The sequence below is a fragment of the Boleophthalmus pectinirostris genome, unplaced genomic scaffold (assembly GCF_026225935.1).
Source record: "Boleophthalmus pectinirostris isolate CB_2022bp ecotype Guang Dong unplaced genomic scaffold, ASM2622593v1 HiC_scaffold_18, whole genome shotgun sequence".
Classification (NCBI taxonomy): domain Eukaryota; kingdom Metazoa; phylum Chordata; class Actinopteri; order Gobiiformes; family Gobiidae; genus Boleophthalmus; species Boleophthalmus pectinirostris.
The window spans coordinates 23641927-23657616 of NW_026571133.1; the positions used below are offsets into that span (position 1 = coordinate 23641927).

Consider the following 15690-nt stretch of genomic DNA (forward strand, 5'->3'; position numbering starts at 1 on the left):
ATTTAATTGACATGAATTGTTTTCTGGTATTTTTATGTTTTCAACTTTCTTTTTTGTATTTCTAGTTATTAAATAATAAGTTTATTGATAATATACATTTATAGATATGTATTAGATACTTTTACCATCAAGCACCACCTCGACCATTTGGTAGAGGCATATATTTTTAAAACTGGGGGGTCTATACATATTTTTTTTATTTATTTTTGTTATTAGTGACCCAATAACTTAAAAAGTACAAAAAAATAATTTTTAAATAGTTTTTTTCTTGGAGTGAACATTAAAGGGTTAAAGTCATAGGTGCTTGAGTACTGACTTTTGAATGGGCTGTCTGCCAGAGCCTTATATCTCTGTACACTGCCCTGCTGTCTGCTATCATCGTCTGCCCTCTAGTGGCTGATAACAATATTGTTTCAACCTTAGACAGTATTATATTATCTCGAAATAATGAGAAAGTATCTCGAAATAGTGAGATAATACCTCAAAAAAAACAAAAAAAAAAATTTTTTTAAGGATTTGTGTAATGAGATGTAATATCTTAAAATAATGAGATAATATCTTGAAATAGTGAGATAATATCTCAAAATAGTGAGATAATATCTCAAAATCTCGAGATAATATCTTGAAATAATGAGATTATCTCAAAATAACGAGATAAAATCTCAAAAACAAAAAAAAACAAAAAAACTAATTTTTAAAATTACACATGTTGTTCACAAGCTTTTTATTTCAATTTGTTTTACACTGGCGGTTCAGGGCTTCTGTATGACATGATCCCACGGCGAACCAGAACACCACTCCTGTGCGAGATGGTGTTACCGGCCTCTGTGTATAATTACTAAAATGCATTGTCCCTTTTCTTTTGACAGAGTAAAATGCAGTCTTTGTCAAGACCCTGACCGAAAAAACATCACGTTGCAGGTGGAATCTAGTGACACCATTGAAAATGTTAAGGCAAAGATCCAGGGCAAAGAAGATATTCCTCCTGACCAGCAGAGACTGATTTTTGCTGGTAAGCAGCTTGAAGACGGTCATACCCTCTCAGACTACAACATGCAGAAGGAATCCACCCTCCATTTGGTGCTATGTTTGAGAGGAAGAAATTGGGAAACGTGTGTTTTGGAGGGACAGGAATTGTTCAAATCTCTGATTTTTGTTTTAGATGTGTTTGTGTTTTAATATGTTAAATACCTTTCAATAAAATTCATGCAATCTAATGCTGCTTCTTTATTTGCTGTGCATTAGACCTGGTAAGACAATTGATTCCATAATTTCTGAACAAGCAAACTGGCCTACACATTGTTTCCAATGAGTAATACTAGCTAAAGAGTACAAGACAATATAATGGCAAGAGAACACTTATTCATAACACATTTTGGTTGTTTCTTCACAATTGAATGTCTTGATTCTAGTATAAGTTTGAATATTACAAATTTTACTGCTCTGCCAAAAGGATAAAGTTGATTATATATTGACACTACAGAATGGTCTCTGCACACGAGTCTTCAAAGTGGGCTCTCAGTTTGCTGTAGTAGTCTCTGGGTGGGTCTGGGCTCTTTTCGTAGCTGGGGAGATAAAGGTGATGTTTCCTGATGTTAAAGTCAGACTGACAGTTGTCGGTCCTCTGGACCCAGGGCACTGGGGACAAGGGTTGAGCGGGAGGGGACTCTGAACTGTAGCTCCTCTGGGAGTGCACAGGCGAGGGGGGGCAGATCTTCAGATGCACGGTGATGCTGAGAAATAGCCAGGTTTACACAAATCATTTTAGAGTCTAGACCCGGAAAAAAATCATCAGTTAGGCAATGCCCTTCTCTGACTTAAGAGGGCGCCGTTGACCATAGCAAAAAGTTGTTCTCAGTTAAGCGACTTAGTTACTGTGTGCAGACAAGATAACAGTTATCCAACTAAGATAACTGTAAAGAAACAACCAAAATACCATATACATTTATAAAGATACACTAAATCACAAAAAGAAATGGAAATTAAGGATGATGACATAAAGTCTAATTCAAGTTAACTTAATGCAAAAAATGTCCAATCCAAATATTCAGAAATAACAAATGGCTACTAAAATACTTAAATTATAAAACGTTATCATAGAAAAGTTAGTTATCATAGAAAATTATAATTCTCAATAGGCCTATCGAGACCAAGCTAGTGTGTCCTATCTAAAAGAGAAACTGTTACATTGAGACCAAATGCTTCTGTTTTAAACATTTTGCATGAATTAAATTTCAATCTCCTGTCCAACTAATCTTGTGTCCAGGTTACATCACATCATTGTAGGGCACGTGTAGCTTCAGCACACAGTACCTGCGGTCCAGCTCGTCATCATCGGAGGTAACTGTCGAGTATGGATTTGTTTCCTGTCAATCAAGCATACACAATACAAATACAAATGGGACAAAAAGGGGGAAATCAGTTTCAGAGTGTATTAATTACTCTCTCTTAATTTAGGCCACAGGCATAACAGAGAAAAGAAACCAAATTAAATGGCTGAATATTGTTTTATAGTTTCAGAGAATCCAACATTTATCCATACAGCTGGGATACTAACATGGGGGGGGGCACATTGTACTTACAGTGAGAGGGTTGGTTTGGGGTAACAGATGTGAGGTCTGGTTCGGTTGGAGGATCTATTATTGCCATGGGAATCTTCTGGGAGTATGGGGATGGGCTGTGGGCCTGGCCACAAATAAAGGATGGATTGATAGCATGCAGACATATTTAACATTTCTTTACACTGACACACTTGAGCAGTTAGAGGATTAAAATTTAAAGACATGCACTATTCTGGCCATTATCATAATCAAAGTGTAGGGCCACACAGTATTATAGTGTATAACTGCAATCAGATGTTAATCGAAATCAATGTGGTTAGGTCTACAGCCAATCCTTGGTAAGTAAAAGCAAAGTTCAGATGACCATGGTTTGTATTAAATTACACTAAATAAAAGTGTGTATTGAAAGTATATTGAACGCATTTTAATTTGTTTTAATACAACAAAATAAAAAATAACTGAAAATCATGATCATTCAATATAAGCAAAAAGTTGGGATATATGTTTTTACCCTAACCGCTAACTACATTTTGGCCCACAGCTTTTGACTATAACATGTGGACAGTAGAATGACATTTAAAGTGAATAGACAGTGTTATACAGTGCCTTTTCAGCAACACTGTGGGACAGATGAGAAACATACAGTATTAGTCAACATAGACAGACTCAGGGTTAGACATATGATACAAATATGTACTCTTGTAACATAAACCACTGCATGAATCACCTCCTCATCGCTATCAGGCTGCCCTGTCCTCTTCTCTTTCTTTTTCTTTTTGTCATCCTCTTTCTTCTTTTTCTCTTTGTCCGGCAGAATGTCGTCGAGCCAGGCCAGGTCATGTTGTGAAAAAATAAAGTCCAGCAACTTTCGTACCACCATCAAACCCAGGATCTGAGAACAAGGTAACAGCAAATTACCACATTAAGATTCAATTTGAGGTTTTGGTCTTCACTGTTTACTACACAAACCAACTAAAACAAAAATATAACTGCAAATATAAGGTTAGAAAGTACCAACCATTACTGGAAAGACAATGGCCAGAAAGGTGGACTTGAGGATCCAGAGGACGGCCAGGCAGACAATCTGGATCAGTGTGAACAGATGCACTCGCCTGAGAGGAACATGGCGCAAGAAGGAGAAGTCCGGTTGATGCTTAATTGGCATCAGATACAACTTGATTCGCTCCCAGAACTGCAACAGAAAATGCAGAATAAGATGGTAAGCAAACTACCCTATTTAATTCTTTTAATTTTTTTATTCTTTAAATTTTTTATATGAGTTACAAAGGACGAAGTAAAAAAAAAATATATATATATATATATATATATATATATATATATAGATATATATAGATATATACATATATATATATAGATAGATAGATATAGATATAAAGTAAGTGCTCTTTTAACAATTTTAGCATGATTTTAGATAAATCTTTAACACAAAACTGAATTTACTTAAACTGCAAAAAGCTGAATTTAGCTGTTTTAAACCACAATCTGCATATTATCTCTGGCCAGTCAGAGCAAGCAATGCAATGCTGTCAAGCGTGTTTGTAGAGAGAGAGAAGCAGATACAGATGAGAGAAAGCTGTGCATTGTGACTTGTTGTTTGATTGAAACTTGCATACTAATAATTCTAGATAAGATTGAGCTATATGAGAGTATTAACAAATCTCTAGTAAAGGCAGCAAGAATACACTTTATAGACTGTAAAGTAAAATGTTACCTGGATGCCACTTAATGAGGCCACTCCCATGTACAGAAAAACACCATAGAGGACAGGCATTGGGATGTACTGGAATAAAATGGGCTTCACTTAAATCAAAGTAGTGACATAGTTTTAACAAGAAAATAAACTGTAATTCTGAGTCCATGTGTGGAGTTAAACTAGTTGACTAATCATCTGTCAGCAGTATTTGTATTTACAAACCTGCAACACTGGAGCGAGGAAGACAGATACACCCGTGAGGACAAACACCAGAATACCTGTGAGCCTCTGCTCCCTGAATAGAAAAAGTAATCATTAAAGACATTACAGCAGCAGAGTTAAGAGATACACCTTCAAATATCCACTCCTGTGTGGTCTTACCTGACACCTAGGAACTGAGGCTGTTCTCCCGGGGCACTGCTCTCACTCTCCATTTTCAGAGAGTCGATGTGAGCGATGGAGATCACAGTAGCAGCAACGTACCAAGGCAAACCCATAAAGGAGCATGCAGCCATAAGAACCCCAACCCAGAACAGGTCCAGGTGATAGCCACATCCTTTCTGTAAACCAGGTTAAGACACACATATTAGTTCATGCATACAGTTACTCTTTATAGAGAACATTTTCTAAGGGCTGACCTTGAGTTTATTTTCCTTGCGATTGACGATGACAGCACTAATCTGCTGGTCCATAAAGATGAGTATAGTCACTAGGAGAGCAGGGATGGCACTGACCAGGTACCACCACCAGGGGTTTTTACCAAATGGCATTACTATCCAGCCACGGTCCGTACGCGTTGGCTGTGAAGTGGAGAACCAGACAAAGAAACTTTAACAGGAAGCCTTAAGTTACTATAAGGCTTTAAGTTATAGACACAGAGATAATTGTAGACACAGAGATAACTGCTTTGCATAATTTGTCGAATACCTTGACTTCTGTTGGTACGATCAGTTTAGGTGTGTCTAAGCCCATCAACATATCCAGACCCACAAAGGTCATGATTGACATAAAGATGGCAAAATCACTAATAAGCTTCCTCAGCTACCAAAGGTCCCAGTACACAGCAGGTGGGTTACAACAGTGCAGAAAAATGAAAAAGTGAAAAGAAAGAGAAGAGAAAAACTTGTGAGAAGTACTATGTTCAATCAATACCGATATGAGATCAGTAAATGTTGATTCTTTGATTACAGTCGATAAAAAAGAAACAATAGGGAACACGGTAGGGAAGAGGGACCTTTATCTGGGTGGGTACGTGGAGTTTGGGCGTGTCCAACGCTAACAGACAATCCAAACCACAGAAGACCAGGATAGAAATGATGATGGCAAAGTCACTGATCAGAGAGCGCAGCTGGAAAACACATTTGGGTACAGGATACAACAAACTTGCATGCATGAGCTAAGATCATGGTATGTAGTATTTACCTAATACAACTAAAAAAAGCTTTCCTTATGACATAGATTAAATGCACATCTAATACAAAAATAGATGCTGACAGTATTTATTATATATGTAAACTACATTTTATCTATACTTTTTCAGCTTCCAAAATTGATCAAATAAGAGCATAAAATAAGGTTTAATGGTCACCATACCGGTTAAGGATTAAAAAGTTATGTTATGTACATTCTTGGAAAGTCTGAAGATGAGCACTGTGACAGCCATTCTTACCTTTGTTGGGAAGTAGCGGCTAGACTTGAATTTCTTGAGTGAGATGGTCATGGAATAGGTGCCGAAGAAGAGGATGAAGGACATAAGTGCCAGATCTGGTACATACTTACAGGCCTTTCCCACCAGAGACCCACCAAACTTGACACACTCTTTCTTACTGAGCTGACTGTAGCCCATATCAGTCAGATTAAACTGCACATATACAAAAACAGTTAAACACAGTTAACTGAACCAAATGTATGTTGCATTACTTACCAGTATAGTCATGTTGTCATCTGCCAGTGGTGCTGAGACATTAAAGTCCAGAGCAGAGGCTGTGAAATATATTTACATTTTAGAAGTGGTGTAAATCTGTGTTTATTTTGACACATACTGCCCAATCGTTTCAATACATTATACTTACATTGCCAATGAGTGTCCAGTAAACAAGGCAGATAAACATAGAATATACTTTAAATATCACACTGGAACTTTTGTAAAAGGAAATGCTCTTGAGTTTAGACTCACCCTGGTCTGGAGCAAGACAATCACACCTGTAAGATGTGATGTAGTCTGACTTGAAACCTCGGTTGATTGGGTAATACTTAAAGGCTCCTACCTGAATTAAACATATTTACATGGTTTTGATTATTTTTTTACTCTCCTTGGAAGTTTATCAATCACAACACCATGGAGTCTGATAAACGTACCATCTTCTTAATGGCATCAGAGATAAATATAAAGGAGATGAGACTAGAGAAGCCCTCCTCGGTGAAGCGGGTCATGTATTTGATGATGTAGCTGGCATCTGACAGAACAAGTACAAAACACTGCATACACGAGTGAAGGCCAATCCACAGGCGCAGTTCCATGTAGTCAACAGAATTATTCCTGTCCAAGGACACCGTTAAAACAAGAATTATATTTTTTCTTTAGCATTTTTGTAACGCTGATACTTACTTGCTGAATTCATATAGCAGTTTTTCAAAGATGAGAATTGGGCCAGTAGAGCTGAGAATGATGAGAGGCTGTCCACCAAACAAACAAAAGACAGTTCCAGCCAGAGCTGTACCGAGGAAACTCTCCATCACACCCTGAAAAGAACACACAGAAGTTTACAGAAGAATTGTGTCAAATATATTTGACAATAGTTGAGAAGAGGTTTCTTTTGTAACCTGGTAATTGTCCGTGGCATCTCCCAGCAAACCCCCAAAGGTTATTGCATTAGTGATGCAACCAAGGTAAATGAAGAGCACAGCAGAGATAGATTGGATATGGAAGCCATCATAGATATCACTACAGTACCAAGGGATCTTCCTTTTAATATCTAGCCACAAGCCACCGCCAAACCTTTACAGAAAAGACAAAACACATTAAACACTCTACAATGCAACAGACACACTGCACTGTACAGCATGGCCCCATTGTTTTTATACCTCCCAGTGAATTTTAGTTCCTCTCCAAGCTCATGTTGAGGAGGCATCTCATCGTCTTCTGCCACAGCTCCCCCACCAACTGAGCCATTCATTTTTCCCAGCTCATTCAAGTTCAGCACTGACTTCCTTCAGTCAAAAAGAGGGAACAATTTATTTGCTATTGCAATATGCTGAAAAAACATAAAACACACCTCATTTCTGCAGATGGGACTTTCTTAGGAGGTTCTATGCGAATTTTTGGGTCCCATTCCCCTGGTGGAAGAACAATGACTTCATCCAGAAACTCATCAACACCAGCAATCAGATCCTCTCTGTCTCGCGCTTTGTAAGCAACATCACTGAAGAGCTAGTAGATAAACAGTCAAATAACATCAAAACTGACATGAGACAAATAAAGAATATGTTTTATTCATCTTACATCATCCACCATAAGAGTAGCAATAGCTCTGCCAATCTCATTGTAAGATTTGGTTTTACCATGAGGACCCAGCAGAATAAAAAGAAACCTATGAGAAAAATATGGAACTGAAGGGAGGAGACCCCATAAGAGCAGCAAATATGTAAATGGTCTGCGCACCCACCTGGTCGGGACTGGGACCTCAGTGAGGCCCCCTAAAGTTGTGGCTTGGGACAAGCGCACAAAGGAAACAAATGGTTTGTCTAAAAAGTCCACCTCTCCAATAAGAACGTTGGATGCTTCAGCATCTCGAGGAATCTTCTTCATGAACTTGTTCCTTAACTAGATAAGATAAAGGAAAACAAATTTGAAACATAACACAGATGCGGTGTCAGAGAATGTCTTCCTATACACTTACTACTGCATTTATACAAGAACATACTCACAACATTTACCAAATGATTTGAGTGCAGTTGCTGTTTTTCCTTACTTATCCCAACAGTTTCACAAACTCAAACATGTGGCAAAGAAATGGCAAGTGCTTATATTGAAAATCTTGTTATAATCTTTTAATGCTATTCTAAGAGTCAAATCACCAACTGTTCTTTAAAAACTGTCTGGTTCCATACATGCATTCTATTTGTCATACTGTACATGTACATCTTTTTTAAAAAAAAAAAGAAAAAAGAAAAAAAAGATAACTCAAAGTTACATATCATAGCTAATCTTACTGCTATTATGTTGTACATATGTACCTGACTATATCCATAACCATCTCTTGCTCACTGCATCAGTTTTGCCCAGTAAGTATTTTATTTTATTTTATTGATGTAAAGTGTATTTAAAAACAGCCAAAGTACTGAAGTGGAGATTACACAAAGGGGAAAGCACTAACACACTCACACACACACACACACACACACACACACACACACACGCGCGCGCACACACACACACACACACACACACAGTATTACATGTCCCAATTTGCCACCAGTCTATGTGGATTAGAGGGATTATAACATTCTGCTAACTTCATATTTCTAGTAGAGTGATCTGAATTTTAAACTCATTCAAATAAAAACCTTTACCTGGTCTGTGCTTGGAGTGTCTGAAATATCATTCATGCTTCGGCTCTGATTGTAATCTGTGAATAAAACCTGTGTTAGAATATCTTCTGTTGAGTATTAATAAGTATAATAAGAGTAATATAAACTTCAATATACAGTCTGTGATTGTGACACAACTTGATCGAGATATACAAACCACAAAACAGGGGAAAATGACAACTGATCAGTACTCATCTAATGAGAAAAGTTGCATATAATATCGTCCAAAATGCCCTACATAATGTCGTGAAACAAAACATTCTGAGTTAACAAAATGGGAAAGTCATGCAGACTGAAAGTTAGTTCCAGGTAAATAGTGTTAATTAAAGAAGGAAACCAAAGTGCAACTCACGCAGACGGCCAAGGCTGCTCGACTGCCGAGAGCGAAGGTCATCTGTGGAGCGGTGGATCCCAGAAGCTGAACTAGTGCTACGACTCAGATTAACAGGACTACGGTCTGACAGAGGCACATAGAGTGGTTATAGAGGGGAAGTCACACAAAGCAGTAGGACGCCATTACTGACAGTTTGTTAGTTAGAGAAATGAGAAGTGAAACATAAAGACAGACTCACTTGGAGCTGGATTGGAGGGCTTCCCTATGTCTGCCAGTGAGCGATGGATGGGTTTCTTGGTTTGATGACGATGCTTTCTAAGAAGGACGAAACTGATCTTCTCCTTCAAATCTGGGGTAATGAGGCCATCAGCTATTTGTTGCTCCAGTATCTCATCTGCAACAAAAATGCAGCATAATATGTCATATCTTTAACTCATATGTCCACAGTCTAATAACAGTGCTATCAACTTACCCACAATCTGTGGCAGAGAATTCCCTTCCAGATTGAGCAGGATGGTCCCGGTCTGGAGACACGTACGCAGCTCAAACAGACTATGAAGGGTCAGCGTGGACACATGTGGCTTGCTCCATCTCTCTCCTCCTTCCTCCACCTTTTCCTCAAACTTCACCCATCTATAAAAGAGGCTTTACCTGATGAATCTGAACAAAATGTACCACTAAATACTAAACATAGCAGAGCATTTGGAGATGATTTTAAAATATCTTCAATTTGATACCTGGCAGACTCTTTCCACTCAAGCTCTCCACCATCATGCTGTAGTGTGTCCATTTCAGTGAAGATTGTTGGTGTGGGCGTGCCATCATCATCTCCCAAAATATGGCGTAATCTCTCAGCAGCAGGTGAGACTATGTAAGAAACAAGCATGAAGCGACTGAAGTATAGTACAGTAAGTTATTACCTGGCAGGTCCATATATCTCTCTGTACTTTTTAAAGTATTGGAGAAGTGTGTATTTTGGATCCATATTTGTAAAATGGGACTCTATTGTATGGTCTCCGAATATCACAAGGTCAACAAAGTAAAAAATTTAAATTGTAAGTAAATGCTGAAATTGGTAGTGGAGTGTGAAATAATTATAGTTTTTCTTTGTGTGTTTTTTCACTACTTTAAAACTGGCCTGTATATTTTTTAGATAAAGAAATGGGGAAATATTTGGTTTGATTTGTAAAATGTTGTATATATTGTAATGTATGCTTTTTACTGCGTTTTTTTATCTAATTAACTGAACTGAACACAGGGGCAGAGACAGCCAGTTGCTTTATTGATGATAACTGATCTGTTAGTCACAACATTTCTAATTTTACTCTGAGCAAATCAATCTCCATTAACATTCAGCCCTGCGGCCATCATTGTGTGCACAGTTCACTTCGTTTCCCTTTTCATACCTCAATCTGAAAAAGTCATTGACCACCAAATGAATTGATGGGGCTTTAAGTTTCACAATTAAAATGTCATGTAAGTTAGATGCAAATAAACAGGGACAAGGAAATATTATTATAACCGAATATTTAACCAAATAAATATAGATAACTTTTAGGATCATACAATTGTACACAAGTTAGCAACAGTGTCAAAATTGGGTCATGAGGCATAGTTGTGCGCTTGAGCGTCTCAAATCAAGAGGCTTACTCCATGTGTTCCTCTGTATTAAGGGCTAAAGTGTAAAAACAAAATCTGTCTGTATTTATAAAGGGTTTATAAGTCAGCTAAGAATGATGTTCTCAGCTCTGCATTCAAGCAAAAAACAAGTCAGCCTGCACTTAAGTAGTAAGCAGCAGTTTAACATCCATCCATCCATACTTCCATACATCTACATCATACAGAGTTTACCACAGGTTTATACAGCCTATGGTGAGACAGGCAAACCTTCTTTAAATAATTTTATTGAACACATTTTTGGAGTAAATACGTAATCTATTGCATCTACTAATCCAAAAATGACAAATTAAAACACAATAAAGTTTATTCTATAAACATACACTTAAACATAAAACATAAAACAAGCAAACATTTCAATACAAATTCATTCTTCATCTTAGATTGTGGAAACAGGAATGTGACTATGGAGGGCCAACATTGTCTCAGAAAGTGGGGCCTGCAGCATCTTAAGCAATTTTTCCCCATTTAGTTCATTACTGAAAATTAATTTGAACCCATAGAGTAAAACAAGACACAATTCTATCATTCTCGTTTGGTTGTAAAAAATCCTTTTAACTGTCTCTTAACATGTAGTAGTCTATTATAATAACCAGACTGTTCTAATGCTTCTGCCTTTACCTCTTTCAGTGCCAGCCAATGTCCAGCAAGAAGGAAAATATATTCCGGAGTCCTGCATGCTTCCTTAATCCAGACGAAAACTTAAATGTATGGCTCCACAGGTCACCACTGGTCTTTTTCACCCACTACTGAGTACGGAGTAGTTTAAACTCTCACTTCTGTGACATGTTCTAGTCTGTCCTCTTATTTATCACTTTCATGTAGGCTATGGTACTCAGATCTGAGAAGTTTAACTAGTCTGAGAAGATCTGTCAAAATGGCAGTAAAAACAGGTTGTATCTGCATGGACGCACACCACAAGGCCCTCAAGTACTCTCTCAGTGCACACGTTCATGTAAACTCAAGAATAGGCTGCCCTTTCCCTAACTATTTATCCACTTTCTTGCTGAAACTGGCTAACGCTCACTACTGCCCAAATAACAAACACAACTTCCTCAGCCCTAATCAGCTTACAGACCTCAGACTTCGTGGCCTCTTGGGAACAGGGACCCGGCTGGAAAATATTCATCATTTTCATTGGCTCTCTGGTTAATTCACATTCTTACTACCCACTGACCTGTTACATGCATGTAGATCAAACATATCTTATGCTCCATGTTAAATCAATGAAGATGGGCCACAGCTTAAGTAACTAGATAATATGGAGTTATAATAACTATAGTATGGTGTACTAATAACTCATGAAGAACCAGTTTTACCATAAAAATGTGTAAAGCCAATAAGAATTATGTCAGCAAATCTAACATACATATATATATATATTACTAGCAATTATACATTTTTTTAATGTGCAGTTATCAGGTAATTATTGCCCATAAATATTAGGAAAAATGTATAATTTTTTTTTTAAGTAACTATGCCAAGGTAAATTGCAATGGGAGAAAAATTATTTACAGAAGTGGTCTGTTGTAAAGTAAATTTTTGTCTTTGAGATGATTAAAGGTTTTAAAAGTCTTAACAATTTTTGTCTTTACTAATCATGGCTCCTAACCCCTTAATTAAGTTGCTAAGTGCATCTTATTAATAAATTATTTGTTCATTTGGAATTAAGCCTTTCTTCATGCTTTTGTAAGGCTAATGATGTAATTATTACAAAGTGTAACCCAGTTTACTAACCCAAGAGGTCAGGATCGTGGCTCTCAGTGCTTCCGTCGTCCTCTTCATATCTCTCTTCTCTTTCGTGGTAGTAGCCCCGTCTCAAGTGCTCCTGATGAGTGTGGTGGTCGCTATGAGAGTGACGCATCTCTTGCTCAGCAGCACTGGCATAAGTGTGACGTCTGCGCCTTTTCCTTCTGTGAGAAACTGGAAGTCCGATGTACACAGGCTGAATGTCTGAAAGGGATGTCAACAAATGTCAACAGATTCCGTGTTCACTGATATAATACCAGTGATGTTATTTTAGTAAATGTAGAGATATCGGAAAAATCTACTCAAGTAAAAGTATTGAAGTATTCAATTTAAAATGTAATTAAAGAGTAAAAAGCAAATGTATTACACACCAATTTTGAGGTCTTATAAAGCTTTAAATGTAATGATTTTGATAAAGATTTGTGCTGAATTTTGTTGATTTTTTAAAATTTAATGTACCTGTTTTTATTTGTATATTTTTGTTTGCTCAAACTATAACAAAAAATACTTTTCGGTCCTGTCTAAAAATGTAGTGGAGTAGAAAGTAAAAAAGTATCCATTTTAAAGTAAAGTACAAATACCAAAAATGTATTCTTAAGTATTCTTAACTTTACAACTTTTACTTTGCTACGTTCCACCACTGTATAATACATATGCATGGATAATGTACGTTCGTGTGGCATCACAACACTGAGGTCACAAGTGACTGCTAACAAATCTGTGGTACAATTTGCCTTTCAACTGTTTTTTGTAGATGTTGTGACATTCACATGAAATAAAAACATCACTCCTTTCAATGTCTCTTTAGTCAGCAAAAACAAGTGATGTGATTTTTGCACGATTAAAAAGTTGAAGGCATTGAGTGACTTATTGAGTTATACAGGCCCCTCCCTCCACCTGAGGTCATGACATCATATTGTTGAATGTTGTGATATTAATCTATTGCAAAGACAAATTTCTGTTCTCACCTTCATCCTCATATCGCCTGTGACCTTTGCTCCTTCCTCTCTGCCAGTCATGATGTTCCATTCTAAAAGAGACACAGTTTACTTGCTGAATAGACTAAATATGTGCTGGGGAAACTAAACCTTTAGAATGAGTCTAATGCAACCCCAATGCGTCCCTACAACTCGGTGTCACATCCCAAATGTAGCAGGTCAATACTTGACAGGAAAACTCAATGGAAATCCAAGCAAGCCTCTGGCCTCTGACTTCTGAATAGACCATGGAAACAAATAATACAGGAATTCCCTTCATTCCCTCTAAACTAACATATGACTATTTAAATAATGTTGAGAGCTGAAATAAGAAGCAGTGTACTTATACTCGCTGTCTCTCTTCATACTGCCAACTTACAGTGACATATTGATTCATCAATTTCTTGGAAGCTGTGACGTAGATCTGTGATTTGGGTGAGTTTCTGGGCTGATCAATATGTGCCATTTCCAATGACGATCTAGTTCCTGAAACCTGGTCAGTGACTGTGAAGGACAGTCACATGAGGGCAGTCATGCAAACACATTTGAGAGCCAAACTACGCCCTTATATTACATAGGATGTCCCAAGCAAAAGATTATACAGTTAACACTTCTGACATATAGCAATGAATGTTATATTCTCTACAGTATATGTGTTACACATGTACAGTTTATTTGTATTTTGACAGATTCACCATTAGATATAAACACTGTATCAGTGTTGATGAACTAACCCTTGAGGTTGTTTTTAACATGAACACACCACAGTCCTGGCCTCAGACCTAAAAATCTCCTAGATTGGAACTTTTTTGCACAGGAATTTATCAAGCCATTCTCTGCAAAATACCGGGTCGAGATAACATACAGAAAGCAATACCACAAAAGTGCTTTCAACTCATGAGACTTTCATAAAAAATTATATCTAAATCAAAAGATTCTATACTATTGTTATTTTCACTGTCCAAGCTCAGTCAACTTCTGATTCATAACTGTCATCATGATGCTAATTTAAATTACCATTGTTTTATTTTTATGCAAGTATAGTTACATAATTATGTTAGGTAACAAAAAGTAACAGAAAACCATATAATAAACATAAGTGCCTTGAGAAAAAACCTTACCTGGTATATGGAAGTAGCAGCAGAAGGCCACGATTCAGACTCTACTGATGAGTGGGCAGAGTGACAGCGTGTGCTTCACTTAAACTGGGTATTGAGTGCCACTGAGGGTGAATGAGATCAATTGATTAGGTTGGAGCTCCAATCACAGCCTTGTTTCGCTCAATGTCACAATAATGCAAGTGCTAAGGCTTTATTTTTGACACAGACTTACAGAAGAAGTATATAATTATATATATTTTTTTATCTTATACTTTTAGCAGCTGCATCCAAATTATTTTCCTTGTGGATCAATTAGGTTGTCCAAGTATGCCTTAAAGTAGGTTATGTAATCAAACACTGATAAGTATAATAGTAGTATAACAGTAGTAGTAGTAGTATAGTAATATATAATAGGAGAAATCACTGTACAGTAATACATTACTATCACAATGATACAACACACAATTTTAACTTTATAATTGCCCCAAGAGAAGTGAATTTCAGTGTGCATACGATACAATAGAAAGCAAAACATACTAAATCACAGCTTTTAATCCAAGCATACAGCTGCAATTACGATACAGAAGCATTCATCAACAGTGGCACACATTTGTTATTACCTCAGGCGTTGGGCTCCAGAGATGGAGGATTCCCTGTTGAATTCTGGTTCAGGGAATTTTCATCCTTGTTTTTCATTCTTTTTTACTTTCTAATGGTTGAGAAGCAAACAGTGATGGTTGGACGATTTAATGTATCTATTTCATTGTAATCTATTTCATAATTTAAAAAATGTTTGACAATCAAATAGGAACTGATTAAAGCATCTGAAAAATACACTGGAATTTCTCAAATGATGTTCACACTATGATGACACCAGTTTTGACTACTCTGTGACAAGTCCAAAAGTGTGACTGCTGACCTACAGGATTAACAACAAAGAAAGGCTCCGGGCTAAAGGAAGTGACACGGGCAGTACATCAGGTATAGA

At 37.1% G+C, this 15690-nt stretch overlaps 1 protein-coding gene across 1 annotated transcript; it reads right to left on the reverse strand.

Annotated features, from left to right (window-relative positions):
• Positions 1 to 2249: 2249 nt before the first annotated feature.
• Positions 2250 to 13617, reverse strand: slc4a5b (solute carrier family 4 member 5b). The gene is given in 25 exon segments (XM_055153536.1): positions 2250 to 2366; positions 2583 to 2685; positions 3289 to 3453; positions 3580 to 3753; positions 4294 to 4362; positions 4498 to 4570; positions 4657 to 4835; positions 4914 to 5075; positions 5510 to 5623; positions 5945 to 6258; positions 6452 to 6542; positions 6634 to 6814; positions 6884 to 7017; positions 7099 to 7273; positions 7360 to 7485; positions 7551 to 7705; positions 7778 to 7865; positions 7941 to 8098; positions 8848 to 8903; positions 9218 to 9322; positions 9438 to 9593; positions 9672 to 9832; positions 9937 to 10066; positions 12614 to 12829; positions 13594 to 13617. Coding segments are annotated over 24 exon segments (3198 nt in total). The 5' UTR covers positions 12741 to 12829; positions 13594 to 13617; the 3' UTR covers positions 2250 to 2364.
• Positions 13618 to 15690: the final 2073 nt, after the last annotated feature.